This window comes from Rhododendron vialii, chromosome 1a, assembly GCF_030253575.1.
Source record: "Rhododendron vialii isolate Sample 1 chromosome 1a, ASM3025357v1".
NCBI classification, from domain to species: Eukaryota; Viridiplantae; Streptophyta; class Magnoliopsida; order Ericales; family Ericaceae; genus Rhododendron; species Rhododendron vialii.
Window position 1 is genome coordinate 40734506 of NC_080557.1, and position 22188 is coordinate 40756693.

General features: G+C 38.0%; 2 protein-coding genes and 1 long non-coding RNA gene across 9 annotated transcripts in view; 1 reads left to right on the forward strand and 2 right to left on the reverse strand.

The window, feature by feature from the left end:
• LOC131308343 (serine/threonine-protein kinase GRIK1-like) overlaps window positions 1–17323 on the reverse strand; it is a 101422-nt gene extending 84099 nt beyond the window's left edge. Inside the window, exons 1-13 of one of the 5 annotated variants that reach the window (XM_058337313.1) lie at window positions 16867–17323; window positions 16247–16438; window positions 15672–16070; window positions 14790–14864; window positions 14670–14714; window positions 14028–14102; window positions 13495–13582; window positions 13255–13379; window positions 11946–12041; window positions 11248–11314; window positions 10995–11110; window positions 10781–10859; window positions 9945–10136 (exon numbers count right to left, since the gene is read on the reverse strand). In XM_058337313.1, the coding sequence (XP_058193296.1) occupies window positions 10006–10136; window positions 10781–10859; window positions 10995–11110; window positions 11248–11314; window positions 11946–12041; window positions 13255–13379; window positions 13495–13582; window positions 14028–14102; window positions 14670–14714; window positions 14790–14864; window positions 15672–16004 (1230 nt within the window). In that variant the 5' untranslated portion in view covers window positions 16005–16070; window positions 16247–16438; window positions 16867–17323 and the 3' untranslated portion in view covers window positions 9945–10005. Of the gene's footprint in view, window positions 1–9944; window positions 10137–10780; window positions 10902–10994; window positions 11111–11247; window positions 11315–11945; window positions 12042–13254; window positions 13380–13494; window positions 13583–14027; window positions 14103–14669; window positions 14715–14789; window positions 14865–15671; window positions 16071–16246; window positions 16439–16624; window positions 16650–16866 lie in introns of those variants that run through there. The other 4 variants (XM_058335572.1, XM_058336020.1, XM_058336551.1 and 1 more) reach the window with 4 other exon arrangements.
• LOC131311363 (F-box/kelch-repeat protein At5g60570) lies at window positions 729–21957 on the reverse strand. Of its 2 annotated transcripts, XM_058339870.1 has the most exons (2): window positions 21951–21957; window positions 729–2220 (listed from the first exon to the last, which is right to left on the reverse strand). In XM_058339870.1, the coding sequence occupies exon 2, from the start codon at window positions 2167–2169 to the stop codon at window positions 1081–1083; it is 1089 nt and encodes a 362-aa protein (XP_058195853.1). In that variant the 5' UTR covers window positions 2170–2220; window positions 21951–21957; the 3' UTR covers window positions 729–1080. The 2 variants fall into 2 exon arrangements, with proteins under 2 accessions (XP_058195853.1, XP_058195123.1); XM_058339140.1 differs by lacking the exon at window positions 21951–21957 and having other exon boundaries at window positions 729–3052.
• Window positions 18505–20270, forward strand: LOC131315661 (uncharacterized). Of its 2 annotated transcripts, none has more exons than XR_009196870.1 (3): window positions 18505–18833; window positions 18897–19268; window positions 19936–20270. It is a non-coding gene; the product is annotated as an uncharacterized LOC131315661 (long non-coding RNA). The 2 variants fall into 2 exon arrangements; XR_009196861.1 differs by having other exon boundaries at window positions 18506–18833; window positions 18897–19252.
• Window positions 21958–22188: the final 231 nt, after the last annotated feature.

Consider the following 22188-nt stretch of genomic DNA (forward strand, 5'->3'; position numbering starts at 1 on the left):
CCTAAGCAAAGAGGCTCAGTTTTAGCCTGAACGAGTCCCCAGCAGAGCAAATGGAGATGCACAGATCCCCTTTTAAACCATCAGAAAGCCAATTGAAGACAAAGCATAGCTCTCATCTCACGTAACCAGATCACTCAAGGCAATACTACCACATAAGCTATTGAATAACTTGAATTTGGTTCCTCATATTGCAGTAATTTCATGAACAACCTTAACTGGAGAAGGACTTTAAAAGGATGATCTTTAAAGGCACAAGAATGGCTTTTATGGGGCTTTTGTTATTGTGTAGGCTTTATCACTTCCCACACATGTTTGAAACTAGGATGTGCATAGTTTCGCGTGCTCCCAAGAATGCTAGGCAGATCAAAGGATCCTCTGTTAAACTTATTACTGTCTTTAATGGCATGTTACAAAAATATAAACCAAACTGAGCCTTATGTCCCAATCATTTGGGGTCGGCTGTGTTACAAAAATATAGAGAATATGAATTTAGTTGACTACCGAAATAAGAATCCCTTATGGACTTAGCAATATCTAGAGCATAAACAAGTGCAGGACAAGATAAAGCTGTAACAATTAAAACCATCCGAAGTCACAGAAGGGTTAGTTTCCATTTCCAAGCACCAGTAGGCAAATTAAGTCGCTAAGAAGTCATGGCATTTTTGTTCTGACATTCAGCAATGGATTCAGTGCTAATAACGAAAATACGATTGATGCAAAAAATATCATAGCATGAAGCACCATCAAATAACATTGAATCACCAAACAATACAGCTCTTGCAAATTATTGACTTGAAGCAGTTTGCCCCGAATCATACATAACTTGGTAAAAACAAAATGATAAAAACACCATAACTTCTAACCAGTAGCCTTGAAAGCAGACTGTATCGATCATAGAAGTGATGAACACCAATACATAAAAGTTAAACAGAATAAAAACAAGTTCCCATCTTGTGAGACGCTACCCCAGCAATAACTAAAGTTCAGGTCAATCAGATAAATGTGCAAGCACACAAAGTTCAGGTCAGATTAAGATACCTGATCCTTCAGGCGTGAGTCAATTTATTGAAAGGAAAATCCTCAACATCCCATGACAGCACAGTTGTACACAAACACCCCTACATGCTCCTTCGTACCAATCACCTTCCAGTCCAAAGTGCCATTCCGGACGCCTGAGTTAGGGGACCAAGAGTTCAGCACGATAGCTTCACCTTCAGGCCCCCTTTGTCCACCCACTACAAGAAGTTCCTTCCCGCATGCTTTAAAAGCCAGCCCCCACCCATTGGAAGAATCAGCCCTAACTGGAAGCCTCCCCAACACATCCCATGAGTTTTTCTCCTTGTTGTACTTCTTCACCATGTTTGTCAAGTACTCAACTGCATATAGCTGGTTATCAACAACCGCCACAAGGGGAGGTGCTTGAGCAGCCCTACTGACATTTGGAAACATACCCTCTATTTTCCTCCACTTCCTTGACTTCAGATCGTACTCCTCTCCGCAAGTCAACGATTCAGTCGGACTTGTCATTCCACCAATCACGTAGAATTTTCCATCCATGAAAAAGCCAGAGCACAATCTACGTTGGGAGTGCATGTTTGGTAACATTTCCCATTTCCCGGTTTTGGAATCATATAGCTCGGCTGATTTCAAAATATTCCCATTCCTGTCGCTCCCTCCCGCAATAATAGCAACTGAACCTAGACTTCCCGATCCAAACAAACATCGAGGGCGATTCATTCCTTCGCACTTCACCCACTTCTGACATATCAAACTGAACTTCCAAATGGCAAAATCTAATAACTCGCGGCCAAAAACCAACAATTCACTACTGACAGCCAACGACTCCTTATCTGCATGGTTGAAACACTCATCACATGGAATTTTAGGTAATCTCATCCATTTATTCCTCCTAGTGTCAAATGCTTCCCATCCCCTCGGGTCACAAACCATGTACACCCAATGCTCCACAACCCCCAACTGCTTCCGCAAATCATACAAATATCCACTTTTCATTAGCGAATTAAACCTCGTATTCAAGCAAGACAAGGAAGCATAATCAGATCTGGAAGCCCAAGCAAGACAAGTTAAAGCAACATCATCATTCAGCCCATGTAGTAGAAGACAATCACTTAATCCAACCTTTCGGCGACCTCTCCTTTCTAACCCCATCTCCAACAAACCACTTTCTTCTTCTTCCTTTTCTTCCTCCACCACATAAATCTTCGACATATTGGTATCTATTGCTATTAAAAACCAAACCCTCAGTATACCAACTATAACCTATGCAAATTTCCCCACAGTTAGCAAAAGCAGTATTCAGATATATCGATTCGATTGCCGGTCATTTTCCCGGTAACCGGAAAACAAGTTTCGATCTTTCCTCTTTCTATCAACTCTACCCATCAAATCAAATCATCCCTATAATTCCTCATAATACAAAAGTCCCGTGATTGAAAACAACCAATCCAACCAATTACATGGCACGCAGCTTTAAAGACATATATTACCAAAGAAAAAGATATTTTCTTTGAATTAGGGCAATCAATTTGGTCATATTTCCGAGCGACTTTTCTCGAGAAGTCTGAACAGATCTTTTCACATGATGCGTGAGAAGAAAATCGAACGGAAAGCGGCAAATAATGGATCGAGAAAGAGTTGGACCAACCAATTCGGAGTCGAATCGGACGGCGGAGAGCTGTTTGGATCCCGGTCGGATAAGGCGGCGGGAGACCTAGGTGGCCGGGAAAAGCATCGCCGGAGAATCTAGGGAATTTGATCGGTTGTCGACGGCGGCGGTGACGGGAAGTGAGGGTCGACGAACATGGCGCCGCCGGGGTCCAGTGTGGATGAGAGAGAAAAACAGCTTAGAGAGAGAGAGAGAGAGAGAGAGATGTCAAGATATGGTTCGTTTCTTAAAACAGAAGAGAAACTGAACTGATGGAGAAAGCATGGCATTTCCAAAAGTAAAAATAGAAGAAAGCATAACTAATTTAATAATTTCCCGGGAATTTTATTTTTTGGGAGGAAAATTACCAAGAATATTTGTTTATTAGTTATTCTGAGATGGGACTTGGGAGAAAAAGGTGGTAGTAGTGTTGGATTGCATTATTAGAATTTTTTTTTTTTTGTGTAAATAGGGTATAGTCCACGTGGTACCCGAGCGCATATCCGAGACGGTTAAGATTTAGAAGCCGAGAAAGAGGAGAGTGAGTGGTCGGCTTATTTTGGCCGTCCAATTGTCTGATTCTTTTAAAGGATAATTTGAGGTTGAATTGTTTTCTCAGAAATAATATTTGGAAACATTTATGACTTCCCGGATTTGGCTCAAAAAACGTGTTGGGTAGGGCAAGAGAAAATGAGGTTTTGATTGTGATAAACATATTAGAAACACGTTTAGTTTAGTTAGAACAAGTCCACCGGTCATCTCTACATGCATAGCCAAAGAAAACTTGTTTAGAAACTAACGGCACGTTTGTTAGCGGGATATGTTTTGGAAAGAAAACGAAGAGCATAATAAGACAGGGTAATGAGGTGGATATGGTTGGAGGGAAAGATTACATTAGGAAGGGTAATTAAAAATTGAACATGGGTGGAATTGGAGAATGGTGTTGTGCAGTGATGTGCGCAGTACTGTGCTGCGCACCTCCGAGCAGTCGGATCGTGCATTCGACGGCTCGGATCTCGTATCGGCAATAAACGACTCTCGATCGTTTGTTGTCGAGATAAGATCCGAACCGTCAGATGCACAACCGACGACTTCGAGGTGCGCAGCACAGTGCTATGCACCTCACTGCACAGCCCAACCCGAAATCCACAGGGTGTGTGTCTAAAATTAGTCCCTCCTCAACAGGATATGGGTATCCCAGGAAAATCATATCTGGGAACAACAAGAACCAAACAAACGATGGGTTTGGTTCACCCGGATTTTTATATCCGGCCAAATCCTATATTCTCTTATCCTTCAAACAAACAGGTTGTAAATTATATATATCGGCGGTGTGAATATTTGTTTCCTCCAAATCAATTACAGTACGTCACGTCGTCAAAACGGTGGTTCCAATTAATAGAACATGACATCGTGACACAATGTAATTCATTTGAAGAGAAAACACATATTTGAACCGCTGATATAAATAATTTAAACTCTAATAAAAACGTACTATTACTCGTAAATAAAGCAACCGACCTTTCTTTCAAAGCATCTGGTAGCTAGCCGTGATCCATCTCTTCCTCTGATTTGACACCATGATAAACTGTAATGTCTTCCTCCATTAGCCATGAATTTGATTGGTGTTCTTTTGAGCTTTGGGACCTTTGTAAATTGTAGTAAAAACTTAGATCTAATCCAAATATTGAGAAGATGGGATTACTTAAGGTAAAACATGAGAGCTATAAAACATCACCAATTAATCTCAGTTGTAAAGGCTTCACGTATTACCCCTTTTCCATTTTCATCAAATGAATACACCATGATGTTAACGAATTTACATGGAATATCTAATGGGATTAGAGCCAGTTTGTTATCCGGACTAAATGGTTGGATAGACTATTTGCTCGAACTAGCTAATTCGAGAGTAGTTAATTCGGTGTTTGGTAGGCACACACATTCAGAGTCATGGGGACTATTTAATCAAAAATGCTACTTGCACAACCGTTGTGTTGGTTGTGTGCGTAATTCTAACTGTCCAGATGTATTTGGATTGTCTAGATTTTAAACAAACTCTTCCAAGAAAAAGTCTAACTTTTATGGGAAAGAGTTTGAGTGAATCCTGGCCATATATTATAGCAATGGACGGCTAGAGATTGATTATATATTGTGTTTTACACAACCGTTGTGTGTGCCCGATGACTAAATAGTCCCCTGCTTTGGAACTATTTATGGTCATCCCAACCATGTTCATTAACTTGTCACCTTTTTCTTCATGCTACCGAATTTTATATACCCATAAAACTATCAACCAAACTAAGCAGTAGTATAAAATAAGGGAGTAGATATTCAAATTTTTTTAATTTTATTTTATCCACAAGCTCTTTTTTTATTTTTTAGTATGTATGTATTTTTTTGTTTTTTTTGGCTAAAAAACAAAAAAAAGGGACGTGAATATCAATTTTCTAAAATAATCTCTCACCCTTAATTAACATTCCCTTCGATTCCCATAAGCACTCATCCCCCTCCCTAAATCCCCTAAAAAAAAGTAGATTAGGATTAATGAATGCCGAAAAAAAAAACCTATCCTCTTTCTTATCCGCCTTTCCCATTTAATCCCTCAAAAGTAGGGCTGTAAATGAACCGAGCCATTCGCGAATTGTTCGAGGCTCGGTTTGGTAAGAGCTCGTATGAGTTCGATTCGTCTGCTAAACGAACTGAACCTGAACCTCAATTCTAGGCTCGTTCCGTAAATGAGCCGAACCTGAGCCTAACGGTATTCGGCTCGGTTAGGTTCGCGAACCTATACTTAAATTTAATTAATAATTCAATAGGGGTCTATTTGTAAATGTAAAAAATTTTAAGGTTGTATATATAATTCAATACTTATTTTTCTCCCAAATTCTATATGATCAATAAGAGAGTTTGGGTTCGCTTTTGAGTTTAATGAGCTGAGCCGAATCAAACCTGAGTCTTAACGAGCTCAATTCGAGCTTAGATTCGGCTCGGCTCGATTCATTTGAGTTTAACAAGCCAAACTCGAGCCAAGATGTTCAAGGTCGAATCGAACTCGAGCCGAATCCGAGCCGAACTCAAGCCAGACTAGTATCTTAACGAACCCAACCGAGCCGAACTCGAGCCTTGAAAAATTTTAACGAGCCGAATTCGAGCCAAGTTGTTCAGGCTCGAATCGAACTCGAGCCGAACCCGAACCGAACTCATACCTTAACGAACTCGAGCCGAACTTAATAGGGTTCGGCTCGATTCGATTCGTTCACAGCCCTACTCAAAAGTTCGTCTCAATGACAAGTGTCCTTGGGAGTTTTAGGTGACTAGTGGTTTTTAAATCACTTCAACTGGTCGCCATTTTTTCTTAGGTGGGTCAACATAGTCTTTAACTTTTACAGTACTTAATTAAAAGTAAAGGTTAATTAATATAATGCTAATGGTTTTATCAAAATCACGTGGTTGACTGATCTATATATGGAACAGGTCAAAGTCAACATCCAAAGGTCCCACAATAGATGAAGAATTTTTCCCACCTTGACGTACATAGTTTTTAATTAATTATCAAAAGAGTGGTCCAAGAGAGTACAAGTAATTCTTCACTAGTTCCAAAGAGTCACTCTCATTGAACCAGCAAAATGCACTCTAAAGACTTCGAGATCATTGATTTTATCAGTATAGTTCCCTTCTCCTAAGGACCAACTTAACTTAATAAAATAAGAACTTTTCTTTTCCGATAGAATTTCGATAATCCAAGCCACTCAATGTGTTCAGAACGTGATTTTAAGGATATCCGCGAGAAATCAGCAAAAAAAAATGACTGAAAAGGGCTTCATCCGAGCAGTTTTTGTTTGTTTTTTATCAAACGGTTCAAATAAAAACTGCTCGGATGAAGCCCTTTCCGGTCATTTTTTTTGCTAATTCCTTGCGTTGGTACTCTTAAAATCACGTTCTGAACACATTGAGCGGCTCGGATCATCAAAATTCGAATGAAAAATGGGAGAAATAGAGAGGTCCTTATTTTAACTAAAATAAGGACCACCTCATTTGAAAACGACTGTTTATCAGTATTCCAAGTATTCCATTATCTTATCTTTCTTTCTTTTTTCAGAAAAAATTACAACTTTCGCCTTCCCTCGTATGAATGATAGTTTTGTAATTTCGTATGAGAAAGAACAAAAAACGATGGTGATTTTTTATTTTATTTTTTGTGGAAGAACAAAAAGAAATATATAAATAATGCAAATAGATTACAGGCAAAGACAACCTGAGGCATACCCAAGGGAACTAGACTTGAACCAACCAAAAAACGAACCCCATAGACCTGAGCATGGTGAATTCGAATATTTTAAGATGGTGCTAAAAATCACACCTGTAATTATCAGATAATCGGTATATATTTCCTTCTTTTCACAATATAGAGTGGTCCCTATTGCATTGTGAGAGGAGGGCCGGATATATCATATATACCGGTGACATGAAATATTCCCCCTTTTTAATATATATATACATATACACATGCAGAGTGATCCCCACTGCATTATGAGATGAGGGGATATATACCCGTTACATGAAATATAATAATACCTCCTTTTTAATATATATTTCATCTGTCTCTAAGTGTCTATTACGGTTCAGCGTGTCATTTTCAATAATTTATATCTCTTAATATATAGATTACAATATATTTTATGTTTTTAAAATCATTGTATTATAAAAATAATTGAGATCTATCAAATAAAATTCATATTGCATATTTTTTGTAATATATATTAAGAGATATAAATAATTAAAAATGTCACGAAGAATCACAGTGGACACTTAAATTGTGACGCATAGACTAGTATGTATATAAGTGAATAATTCCTGCTACTTCAGGTGGATTGTCAAAGTTGTACAGTTAGTTGAGAGTAAAGTCTGTTTGCAAAAGTCACCAGAGACACAGCAAGTACCCTGAGGCCTGCATAGTGTGGTACTGTACTTTTCGAGCATCCAATAACTAACCCATAAAGCAGCTCTGTACTTGCTTGGCTGCCATTTGCAGTAATTTTTAGTCCCCCAAAAAGCTTTTTGAAACATCTTACTACATCCATTGATATCGAAAAAACTATAAGCTCATGTACGAACTATCCGAACTCTTTAATAGTTAAAAAAAATAAAAATGAATAGGCCTGTAAAAAATTAGTTCAATTCAGTATGTGTAATTTTTCGATCCAATATTTCTATTTTTCATCCAATGAAAAGATTGGCTCGAGCACCTACACATATCGGATTAAGTTGATTTTTCTAAGCCCACTCAGGCTTTTTTTCCTTAAAATTATTGAATGACTTGAATCATCCGTGCGGAACCCGGAGTAGGCCTGTATTCCGTCAGTACATACAATCGGTTTCTCCCGATCGATGTCCGTAGCAATTTCCCGTTGATATACGCAGCAGCAAGTACTCGAAAAAAGTTTTACAAATTCCCAATCCAAACACAGCCTTTTTCAAGTTCTGTGAGAAACCCTGGAGGACTTCAATTTTCCAAAGTGAAAAAAAAAAAAAAGTGGTGTCATGGAGGCAGTTCTATACCCATAAAATGTCAGAAAATCCAAGTGGGTTGGATTAAGATTTCACAAATCTGACAGAACCCCTGAGAGGCCTCATGGGTGCCACAAGGGAGGGCCTTAATAGTCCCCCCTTCCCCTGCTGCCACTGCCAAATACCCAGCCAGCAGTATAAGATGGGCAAGCAAATGCCCTTTCAATCTTTTAAGGCCATGTTTGGTAACCGGTTATACCTGAACCTTATCATCTCTTCTTTCCATTTCTCCACTCCACTCCATCTGATATTTTTTTCAAAAAGGAATAAAGGCACCAAACATGCCATAACGTCACCAACACCCTCTCTGTTTAAACTGATGTGCTATAAAGTAAGTATTCTTGAACTTGTGTCCACGCATAGATTTCTCTACTCCTATATCAAACCAACTTAAAAACATTCCTTCCGATCAAAAAACCAAAAAAACCTACATACTTCTAACCTCCTTCCACAACAGTAGTAGTGTAAAAGACGAAACAACTAAATATAAAACAAAAAATATGGTCTATGGAGTATAAATATTGCCACTTACTACTAGGAGTATTTCCTAGAAGAAGACGAGATTGTGTACATATGCACAATCGTACTTAATTCTATAATCACAACTGAAAAATGATTGATAACTTCAAAATTTAGGGGGGTTTTCTCATGCATACATAGAAACTTTATCACCTTTTTTTTTTTCACTCAAAAGACTTGCAAGGGCCGATCTTATAAAACTTTTCCAAATTAACCTGAAAATATAATATAGTTAGTGGGATAATTGGGAGGTGTGCTAGGACCCGGGGCCCCGCTTGCACCCCCCTCCAGGGCCGGCTTTGATTTGAGATTCTTAGGGCCTAAGATGAACTTATGAGGGAAAAAATAATATTCATATGGGTAAGAAAAAAAGAAGCCCCTAAGACTTGTACCATGTAACTCTTGGAGAGAGGAACTAAGCTTTTCCACTAGGCTTGCTAGCTTTTTTGTTATGTAAGTGGTAGATTAAATATATATTACATATCTGGCTATACATATCTAGCGCCCTAATTTTGATCCAAAATTCGGAGGCTTAAGTCTGCCGCCTTGCTTGTCTCAGCTCAGAGCCAGCCCTACCCCCCTCGGTCCCCTGTGCACAACGATAGACAAATCTAACAGCTGTCTGCAGATTCTAGCAGTATACCTAACCATTTGCCAGATGATAGAATGTAAAGTTACAAATTTACAATGGGAATAAAGTTACAATGGGAGTTGAGCACCTCTCCCCATCCATGAGGACTCGAATTCAGGACTTCTCCCTTAAAAGGGAGAGCAAGGAACCAACTACCCTAGCTATGGTGTTCTTACCAAAAAGGATAGAACTGGCTAAATCGTGAGCTGTGATTAGCTGACAGATATTTCACTATTTCAGCGAACGATCAAGGGAATCTTCAGCAAATGAAAGGGATCGAGAAGGACATTGGAGTTCCCATAAATTCTCATGTTGTTTTACAAGCAAGGAAAAAAGTGCACTCTCAAGGTCAAATGAGTGAAAGAACAGGGCAAATTATACACTGCTCCGAATACACATCTCCAATACTCCTTCGTTTGGTGTCAACTACAAGTAAATCCATCCCCTCTCACATCACTTGTTTATGCAAACCTCCACTTAGTTGTATTTCTTTGCTATTACCTCCTATACTTGGTCGCTACATTGGATGGAGTTGAAAGAAAAAAGCGAGTTCTACTACTCACTATACAAACAAATTATGTTTAAACAGTGTGGTGAGTATGAGCCTGATTGATTGTCTAGGCTACTCCCTGTTGGATATTTCCGTCTGCAACTTTTTACGCTTACACCAGCATAAATACTGAGGCACAGGCCCTTCTCCCAAGACCCAGGCATGGTCCGCCACAGCCTCTAGTGTCATCCTATGTATTGGGTCTGCATTAACAGTTTCCATCAAGAAGGAAAAAGATTCTAAAGCAATGCATGGAACTTTAAGGAAAGAAAGAGAGACAAAAGGAAAATAGAAAAAAAATTTCCTCTCATGTTTGGTTCCAACTTTAAGGGGACAAGCAAAAAAAAATCTAGGTAAACTAAGTAGAAGTTTTTGGTTATTTTGCTTCGTAAAAAAAGGAAAACAGGTATAGGAGGGCCACTATTTCAGTGGTATTCTGAGAGCACTTTGTGCATGTTGCCAAAGGTTAGGTTTGACTCCAATCTTCCCCCGCCCATACCCCTAATGACTGGGGACTACATGGATTCTGTTGTTGTGTTTGCTTTGAAAAAAAAAAAGGAAACGACAAGTAAAATAAATTTTACTTGCTTGATATTAAAAAGAAGTTGAAACAAAGTAAGATGTTAACTAACAAAGAAGGAGATGAACAGGGGTTGAGAAAATTTTGACAAGCAAGCAGAAAAAATTGCCCCAGAATTTCCCTCGTAACCACTTTTCCTTCAAAATTCCTTCTTTCGACAGAGTTCCAAACACAACCAAAAACTACTATTCCTACATCAAAAGTGAACCTATGGGAAAAGGGTGAAAAAATGATCGAATACAACAGGTTGGACTTGAAGAGACTGACCTTTGCAGAGTAACCCCTCTAGTAAGTTCTTCAGCAAGGGGTTCATGTGATCAGGAAGTGATAATGGGTGGTTAGCAATCTGGGGAAAGAAAATTTTTATGCAATTGCACCCATGGAAAATCTAAAGTTAAAAGTGGGTAAGTGACCATAAAGATGCTGGAAATGAATAAATAAATAAATAACTATTTGTGGACATACAATCAATCCACAATACCTTGTCATATGTATCCTGCAGTGTGTCGCCAAGAAATGGGTATTTGCCAAAAACCATACAGTACAAAGTAACTCCCACTGCCCACGTGTCAGCAGCTTTGCCATGGTATGTTAGACCTGTAATCAGGAAAACAATCAACCAAAAAAAAAGAGGAAAACAATCGACAAGCTGGTTGGTAGATAAATCCCGTGCAGTGCCATTTTAATTTTACAAAAACAAAAGCATGTTTTCCCCAGGAATGGAGATCTCTAACCCAAACAGCACTCTGGTGCAGTAAAAACAGGAGTTCCAGGCGAGCGGCGTAGCTCATCGTTACCATCCTGCAAATAAACCGATCCGTAAAGATTGTAAGGCAGTTACAAATCATCATTGGGCTACACTTCCTAAGGGTTGCAGCAGGAAACTGAAGTGCTCGTAGAAATATAGGAATAAACAGCTTCCCAAGTAAATCAGGAATATAAGATCGCAATGAAATCATGGAATGCTCTGATCATAGAAATAGTAAATCTGTCCAAAGCCTGACGTGTCTCAGTTTATTTATTTTTTCCCAACTTTGCCATAAAGATAATTGCAATTACACCTTTGTGCACTCAAAACACTGACCAAAAAAAGGACTAAAACCTATAGCTACAAGCCACATAGCCCAGATGGCATGGGAGGTAGAAATGGAAATAGAGATGGAATCCATCTAATTAGACAGTAACTGGAACAGAATACAACAAGAATATATGAAATGAGAAGGTAATTGGGTCAGATGAGTGCATGGTTTTATTTCCTCCTTTCCAAGAAAGAAAATAATACACTATAGAGAAGAATATGGGCAAGTGAGGGGGCAATATAGGTGGCACAGAATACAACAGTTTTGTTTCAAGTATTCCCAGTATCATCACCTAACAGAACATATGTACATGTAATTGTTCTGATCAAATAATAGCTGAAGTAGATCAATACCTCAAAAAGCTGGCTGACACTGAAGTCCCCGATTTTCACCGTGCCAGCAGCAGTGACCAAAAGATTGTCGGGTTTAATGTCCCCATGTACGATATTCTGTTCGCACAAAAGATGTATATGTTTTCTGAGTCAATAATTGGCAACGACAGCCAAACTACATCTAAAATCCAGAATAAAGAGAGTTCACAAGATGTTATAGAAAAGTAACTATCTTTTTCTAGTTTTCAAGTCTTCATCTTGAAGTGTGATCCGATCTCATGCCAGCATGTCTCAATAGGGAACATGTAAAGCCCAAAAATATATAATACCTATGTTCACAAATCTCACCAAAGAAAGACTGTAAACAAAAACTGAAAATCCAACATGAAGATGCCACAGTAACTAATGGCATCTACCTAGCGACATCAAGCAAAGTAGCTTATACATTAAAATGTGAATGCACAGGCTAGTTAAGTCAATCAAGCCGCATCATCAAGCAAAGAAGCTTATACATTAAAATCTCAACGCACAGGCTAGTTAAGTCAATCAAGCCACATTACTGGACAGGCATTGCATACAGAGAGCAAAACATAAACACCCTTCATTTTAGTGTAAGTAGACTATCAACAGCCTAATGATTTCAAAAAGTATCTAAAAGTACCGCACAAAACAGAAACCAGGATATGGAAACTATCAAGCTGTCTTTAAAGTTCAAACCATCCTGAGAGCATATATTTCAAGAACCACACTTCTCATTCAAATAGGGAATCCATCAAGATTCAAGAGAGAAGACAAGTTGGAAGAACTAGGACACTAAAATGGAAAATCCACTGCTAGTAAGACTTGACGAAGAAGGCTAAAAAATAAATGCAATGACCACACCGAACGGCAAACAGAGCATTGATTTATATTTCATACAATTGTTCCACACTTGCAGATACTGAAACTCAATAAGAGCAGAAACTACTTTTTGCCTTTTGATAGGCCAACAGAAACAGCATAAATTTCAATAGCATTCACAAGCCAAAATCTTATGGATTTCTTTCAGATATCTGATTTGAAAATTATCAAGTCTCCACAATAACATCATAACAATTGATATCTTCACAAACAAGGATCAAATAACATCAATGCTAATTGCAATGACTAATCAAAGGAAACATTGTTCTCCAGGTATGCGTTCCTAAAACAAAATACCATGGTAACACAACAACTAGATATTAGCAATGAGTCAATGACTAAGACTCTGAGAGCATACGATCAAGCCAAAACCACAAAACGGGGATGGATACTTAAAATAATAACATTAAAAGACAAGTCAATCTCATACATGAGCATGGAGATACATCAACCCAGAAACTATATCCCGCAAGTACTTTTGTGCTTTGATTTCTCCTAAACCACCTATTGGCCCAGAACCCTCAAAGACCCATTTGCCTTCCACATATTCCAGAACTGAGCAAACAGAAGAAGTTATCATCATTGACGTCAACTTAAACATATCAGAAATTACAGCTACAGTACGAGATGAAGATCACATTCAGACAGAAAGTCAGGAGAGAGAGAATACCCATGTAGAAGTTATCAGTGGTAGGGTCATCAATCACCTCGATGAGATTAACAATATTGGGATGCTCCAGAATCTTCATTATTAGGACCTGCAAAGGAAAAGGTTATCAGCCAAGAAGTCAATACTTGAACAGGAAAGACCGCAAAAAAAGAAATGTGAGAAATAAAACTACAGAAATGATGAACTAAACAACCACAAAGGAGTAACCAAATCAGATCAATGTACTCATACTCCATATATAACACAACCCGAAGCAGCACCCTTAGACAAATAGATTTTTTTTATAAGCATGGGCTACATAATGCCCCATAACCTGTAACTGACAGAAAAAAGGAAGCAAGAGATCATGATAGCAACAAAAGGATGCTAAGCTCTCAATATCGCTTGTCCGTATCGCACAGATATTTTAGTCAATAAATAGTGCAATTTTTAGCTTCACTCGTCAAGATCACAAGAGTTATTGTTTGATCAAGATAAATGACTAAGGACATGAGTAAGATAAAAGATAAAAGACAAAAGACATGGGCAAATACCTCACGTAGCACGTCAGTCATAGCAGTTTCAGAAGGTGCTACTCGTAGTCTTGATAAATGAGTCTTGTGAAAGGCCTGCAAGTACAAATTAAGCAGATCAGCTATTAAAGACACAATATGGTACTTCCAGACGCTATGTTGTTATCAATAGGACAGATTCAGTTACTTAAAAACCATTTAGCACTAAATTTCAACTAAAAATGCAATGTGGTTCTGTCCTACCCCAAAGCAATTTATGTTCCCCTACTAATATTTGACTGATCTCCAACTAGACCCGAACACATAAATAAATATCATTAGCTCCAACTTTTCTGGGGTTGCTGAAATATCTAGAAACTAGCCTTCGCATGCTCAAATTACTCAATTCATTTTTTCATCGCAACTCAGGGGTCTTCCCTACTTAAATCTTCAGACAAAAGAAGCCTTCATGCCCATAAACTAGCCTACCCAAACTCCTTGTATCATCACAGCCATTCACAGCGTATTACCAATGAATAACATATTTATTGTCCTCAGGCAAGATGAAGCAGAAGTAATTGAAACAAGGAGCTACAAATTAATAACACAACTGTTGGGACCTTGAGTAACAAAAAAATAGTCCACATTTCACAATACACGATCCCTGCATAAAGAAAACACTACCTTAATTGCATAATGCTTCCCATTAACAGTGCTTCGGTAAAGAACCTGTTGCATTATCAAGGGCGTAAGACTAAAGAATAGCCTCCTGCAGCACATAAAAGGTTACTGAAATTAACTTACCACTTTTCCATAACTACCAGAGCCAATCTTGAATTCGCGGACATATTCATTTATCATTTTGTTCCCATTTTCATCCTGAAAGTGAACCAAAAAGTTTTTATAGTACTCATCAGTACAAAAGATCAACACTTCATATGATATTTATCATAAGGTGCACAATAAGTTTTCTTATCATGCAAACATTTGAGTGAAAATGTTAGCAAGGAAGATAGAAACAATAAAATCTAGTTGTATCTACGACCAAACAAGTATGCACACACAAAAGTAGGAGTTATCTTCAAATGGTCCGCCTCATGTTATACAGTTCATCGTTGTTGAAACGGTAGGCTAGAAGCATGCACATGAAATGAGGATGAAGAATTTAAATCCCCATAATGAGGTCGCATCCTCAGTAACATGGAGGGAAAGTTAATAATCAATAACTCTCAGCCAGATACATAGGACAGAGAAAATAGTAAATAAAGCTGACATAACTTCTCTAGTCCCTCAAAAGGCAACTTAGGAGTGCCATCAAAATGTAATCCCGGTGGATTGCAACAATTGGACCAAGAATAGATACAAATTTCTTCGGTGATACCATTATTAGGCATGCCCAAATGGCATGGTAAAAGAGGCAAACTATTTGATTTCCATCCCTAAATTTCATTTACATCATATCCAGATATAGTGAGTTGAGGTTTTAAATTCATGCAAGATATCCTGCAACCCTAAAATAGTAGAATCTCATGAACCACCTTTCAATATAACATGGGCTCTTCAATGCTCATACAGTCATGAAGGGTACCAAGAACAATCAAGCACATTCAAGGGGCAACAAACTGCTAGTGAGCAGTAAAACTTTTCACCAAAGCAACCATAACTAAACAAAATTCCGCCAAGTACCTCTGAGCGAATAAGCCTGTGGGTTTCCTTAACAGGAAATTCCCTACAGATTAATCCGCGTTGAGTTCTGTACGTGAGAATTCCTTCAGAGCACTTCGTAGGGCTCCGCAGCTCACCATTAACTCCATGTCCCGTATCACTTCCATCACCATTTTGTGAACTATCATCTTCATCTTCTAGCTCTTCATCCAGCAAACACTCCTGTGAAGCGTGATTTTCCATGCGTGCCTTAGGCTTTGCTAACATTTTGGGGGTTTTTGAATATGCAAGTCGGAAACAACCGCAGCAGCCCATTTGGGTCACACTCTCAAATGAATAGCGGTTACCAAACATAAGCTTAAGCCATCAAGTGAAAAATTGCAACTTCTGGCAACAAATAAACCACGTTGATCACAAAACCTGAAGAGAAACCATTTCTTACATTATTACGAATGCCAGAAAATAAATCGCATCCGTCACTGGGCAAGCACCATATGTACAATCTTTCACAGTACAGCTCATGCCATAATTTTGAAACGGACAAAATACATGTGAGTTTTCCAGCTAATTCCATATTAAAGTAGAAACAAGCTAACCTAGTTTACAAAGCTCTGTGGGCTCCGAGCCCCGACCGCCTGCGCTATTGCAATGGATGCCACTCAGATACATGAAAGAAATAGCTGATCAAATCGATGCTGCTGCAATTCAATGCCGACATTTTGATAATTCGAGTTTATAAACAACGAATGCAGGCCACTATTCACTCCTCAAACCACCAATGCCTTGACCTTTTCCACCATAACAGTAAAATATATTAATTAAAAAAAGAAAACGAGAAAGAAAGAGAAATTAGTATCAAGCAAACCAATAAGAGACGTAGCATCAAATTCAAGAAAGAGCGAATATCATCTGGAACTTTCAGACCACGTCACAGCACATCACGAGTGACAATTAAAATATCAAATCGAGCTCACCAATGAATGTTTAATCACTGGATGTTTTCCTTCACTTGATTTGAATGCGTTATTTGTTGCGAGCAATTTTTTTTTTTTTCAGTTGTATTAGATGCACACGGTAGTATTTACATGGTAGATTGTAATCTTTTTTATCAATGAAGTTGTTACTCTTCCTATAAAAAAAAAAAAAAAATCGAGCTCACCGAAATCTAATCATATCAAGGTATATAAGATGGAATAAAAAGCATCGTTTACCAAACCTGTTGTTTGATAGTGAAAGCAATTTGAAAACCCTAGCTCCAACGGATGGACCCCCTTTAAAAAAAAAAATCATCTTTTTTCCTCATGAAAAACCCAACTGCAAGTCTGCAAATGGAATAAACAAATGAAGGTACGAAAGCGTGAATTCGATTCAAGCCATGATGTTGGGAGGAAGAAGGTTGAGGAGAGAGAAAGAAAACCCTAGATTGATGGGGTTGTGAGGCGGAGATTTCGGTGGATTTGAAGGGTGGGATGAATGGGGTTTTTGAGAGACTTTTGGGAATTAAATACGGAGGGCTTGACTTCAAAGGTAATTCAATTTTGCTTGTATCTGAGATTTCTGTTTAGACTTGCCTTTTCACAGAGAGAGAGAGAGAGAGAGAGCCGCCTTGTGTGTGGGGGGGGGGGGGGGGGGTTATCATAAACAAATACAATGGCGGATATTTCACCACTCCCTTCCTACCGGGAATGGCAATGAGACGGGTGGGAGTCTAATTTAACGTCCTCCAAATCCGTCCCATTTTATATCTGAGATTTGGGGTTGAAAAATAATTGGGTCCTTATTCATTGTAATAATTTGTTTAATTTTGTTCTCTCTTCGAGTGTTTTGATACAAAAATAAGATATTAATAATTGATGAGAGTTTAAAAAAATAAAAACAAAGATAACAAAGACAGAAACAAATCTTTTATTAATTGGTATATTGTTTTTATTATATGAAAACAATAACAAATTTATTTACACACATATAAAAATATAAATACTTATAATCGGAGTCGGATCGGGTTACAATGGAGCGGGGGAAACAAATATCATTCCCGCCTCATTTACTTATTGGATCGGAGAATACCCACTCGGATTAGGGCGAGGAGGTTGGAGGCGGGGATGGATCGGAGATAATTGTCATATCTGTCCCCCACTACTCTCAATTTCACTATCCAAAAATGTTTTGGTCCGAATTTTAAAAGATAAGAGTCTTTTAAAATTGGACCATTGATTGCCGAGACGGACAGTAAAATTGAGCACTGCAATAGGGGAACGTGAAACAGAGCGGTAGGCGTCGAACAGTTGTATTCCCTTAAGCAATGCTGTACACAAATTTGTTCAAAATTGTCCCATTTATATGGTGGCAATTTATAGAAATGGTCCTCCTAATTTCACACGAGTCTCATTTTCGTCCTCCAAGTATCAATTGCAACTCTTTTAATCTTTAAGCTTGGTTTTCGTACCAAGTTGGTCCAATTGATAACATTTATCAGCCAAATTGGATTAAAAAAATCAAATTGAGGGTAGATGTCATTAATTGAACCAACTTGATACGAACTGCAACGTCCAAACTGCCATCAATTTGATTTTTTTTGTCCAGGCTGTCAAAAGTTATCAATTGGACTAATTTGATATGAAAACCAAACTTGAAGGTCAAAAGAGTAGTAACTGATACTTGAAGGACAAAAATGAAACTTGAAGAGAAACTAGGAGGACTATTTATATAAATTTCCCATTATATGGAGAGCAATTTTGTTCACTATTGTATACTCATTATGTTTCTCAATTTGCTGATCGAAACTGTATGCATGTGTCTCGTGATAGATATGAAACTCACATGTATTGAACACATCAATACACTTGTAATAAAAGAACCTAGCATGGTAAGCCAAGACATAGTGTGAAATTCCATTATTGCCCTTGTAAGGTTTGCTCTTGCATGTGTTGAGCTGAGGGTAGTTTAGGTATTGTATGTTAATCCTAGGTTCTCCGGAATTTACCTAATCAAATGGTACTTTGTTCCAGATTTTACTACTGCCTCTCCCGGAATTTTAGGGTGTAAAGCCGAAACTTAGGGACAAAGGCAAAGAAAGTCTTAAGTCATGAGTGTATTTTCCCTAATTTAGGGAGTGATTTAGGGAGAGCAGAGAGATTGCTTCCTCAAGCATAATTGGTCCATGATTTAAGCAGTTCAAAACAGGTAGAATCCAATCCCTCTCTCTCTCTCTCTCTCTCAAACAACTCGATCGTTCTTCCTTCGCAGGTCGCCCATTGCAAGTTGCCCATTTTGCTACTCCCGGCTAACCCATCAATCATCATCCACCGTCTCCTAACCGTGCGGACAACTTTCATCCACAGCCAAGTTACCTAAATTTTTGCGATACAGCCAAGGCAAAGCATGAGCCAGCCGCTTCTCAGGTTAGCTCTCACCATGTATTCCTTTGTATGTAGTAATTAATTTGTATTAAGTCAATTTTTTTGGCAGGATGTATTTTGTATAGGGTTTTCTCATGTTTGGTCGATATACCATTGTCATAATAGAGGCCTTTTTTCCCTTCTTTTGTTTCGATTTGTGTAATCTATAACTATTGGGTTTTCAGTTTGCAATTGTATTCTCAGGTATGATCTCGATCAGGTTTTGTTCCTCTTTCCGTTTTCCTATTTTTCCTGGTGCTTTTCATTTGTATATACTGTATTCATTTTATATGCGAAAAAGTTTTTGAAAAAAAACAGAAAGACAGTATGTCGTGATGAAAATACTGTATATGTGTTTGTGTGTGATGAGCTTGGTATGGAGTTTCAGATTTCTCATGATCCTCAAAAAGAATTGTGTCACAAAAATTTTCAAGAGAGTGTCATTCCTTATAATTAGGATTGGTGTTGTGAATGGTAGATAATGAACCCAATAAGTGAACAATTGGTTTTAGATTGGTCTTGGCCTTAGTAATTCTTAGGCATTGTCTTAATTTGAAGATAAGGATAAATGGAGGTTTGGCACAAAAATAAACTTCTTGTTTGGCTCCCATTTACATTGACATTTGGTTGGGGTCATTGAGGTCATTGATTTGTGGTAATGCCTTTGGTCTCATGACCTCACACACACTCTCTCTCTCTCTCTCCGAAATAGTTAAAATGTACATTGACAAGCCCAATCCAATAATTAAAGTCAACTTTTTTCATTTATAATTTAGCTGAAGTTGTTGCGAATCTAGAAAAGCTGTTGTGAATTTGGAGGATGCATTTTTAGGTAACCATTTTATGCTTCTTCAAATACTCAAATCTGATTTAATTTCATGTGGTAGGATTTGTTTGATCGGCTAGAGAAGGAGATGAAAACCTATAGTCATAGTTCGTGTAATTGCTTGAGGCGTGCATGCAGCTGAGAAGCTGGAACTGGAAAGGAAATATATAGCAGTCTTGCTGAGTCACATGAAACTTGTAATAAGAGTGGTACAAATGAATATGGTTTCGAGAAATGGTCAAGAAAGGAAAAAGGAAAACTATTTGGAAATGCAAGGATGGATTCTATGATACTTAAATATTGTTGGAAGTTCTATGGCTGAATCTTCGTTCAATATGGATTTGCATTTTGTTTTTTTATTACTACATTACCATTAATGTATGAAAATAACCATTCCTACACCAAGTACCAATTAAACCAATGAGCACGCAGAATCGTGCGAAGCATGAGTATTAGACTAGTATTTGTATTTGAATATGTACACGTATGTGTTTTGTCCATGATATTATTATTGTATTTCCCTTCCTTGTTCTTCCCATTGGAACAAATCTCACAGTCACAAGATTGGAGGAACCCAGCCAGTAATATTCTGGCAGTTTTTCAAGATTAAACAAAATTCCAGTCATATTTAGGCTGCGTTCTTATGAACTTAACTTAAATTTGAAAAATTTATCCTTATTTGAATTTTTTTGTATTTATTAGTTTTGCGCCAAATTTTTGTGAGTTATTGATTCGTCTTGACGAGAGGATCGAAATCGGAAAAATTTTCAGATTTAAGTTATGTTCATAAGAACGCATCCTTAATTTGGCGGCCGGCCCTATACGTCTCAACCCAGATTTTTGTTTTTGTTTTTGGTGGGTTTTGGATGATGAAATGAAGATTTTTTCATGATAAAAAAAAAAAATCAAATTTTGTTTTGGAACGAGTAACAAGTTCATATATGCTCATTCCGAATACATCCCGATAAGTTTTTTTTATTTTTAATTATTTAATATATTAGAAGTACATATCAAACCTTGACTCTTTGTCGATTGCAATCTTTAGGATATATTTTTCTTTCCTCGTTACATCACGAAAAAATTAATGTCAACTTTTGTTTATGGTATTTATTTTAGTATTTTTCACGTCTTTTTCGTATTATTGATATCGTTGCCGCCAAAAGTTTACTTTGATTTGTGGAGATTAGGGTGAGCGGCCGGAAAACTCAATACCAATTGGGTAGTCCCAATTTGTCAGTGACTCAGTGGCACTGATTGGTTGGCATATAAATTCCCCTAAGGGCCTGTTTGGATGAGGTATTGAAAATGGGTGTTTTGTTATATCCTTTTTAACAACTGGGACCCACACTTAATACCCCGTTTGGGATCCCAAAAGGGAGGGGTATTCTCTAATCTGGGGATTTCACTACACCAGCTAAAACCGGCTGAGGGGGTGTTAGCCATGGGCAACTCTCGACCAGTTCTTGTCGAATCCCCCCAAAATCCCCTCTTTTTCGGATGAATCTACCCCTCCTAATCCCCCTTTCCCACCCCAAGGTACTCCCATTTCCTGTCACAATTCTTCGCCGCACTTGTTCTTCGAAGAGACGAGGGTTTGTGGCGATTTTGGGGTTTTTTTCGATCTGAACGATTCTTCGCCGCACACAGTGAGGTATGGGTTTGATTTCTTTGTGATTTTTGTGTTCCTACTCTTCCCGCACTCTCTATTTCGATTCAGTCAGGTTTAGGTTCGATTTTGGGCGCTAGGTTTTCGACTGGTAATGGGATGCATTGGTTCTAGATTTTGTAGGTTGAAGGTTAGGTTTGATTTGGGTTTCGACTGGTGGGATGCATGTGTTTTGGATTTGTTTCAAATTTTGTCGATTGAAGATTATGAAACCCAAACCTCAGATCTTGATTTTTTGGTTACTTGTAAACAGAAAAAAAAAACACTACATTACCTCATTTTCAGATCATGAAAATGTCAGCAGTAGCATCCGACACTGTGCATAGGATTTTCTTCTGCTTTGTTTGTTCTTAGTTGACTCTCCATAAAATGAAATTTTGGAATCAAGAAGGCTCTGTTCATGCACGCACTGAGAAAACACTGCCCATCTACATAGCATTCCATAAAGAAATTGTGGTTATTTCCCTATGTTTCTGCCTCTTTGTTTATGAACATGAAAATTTGAAAACATTTATTGCAGGACGATTTTTGCTTAAAGGTCTGACATTTAGATGTTTTTTACATTTTACTATTTTCCTTGTGGTTGAAGTCAGAGCTTAGAATTGAATTTTTTGTCCGGTTCCAGTTTCTTTCTTATTTGACTCTCAG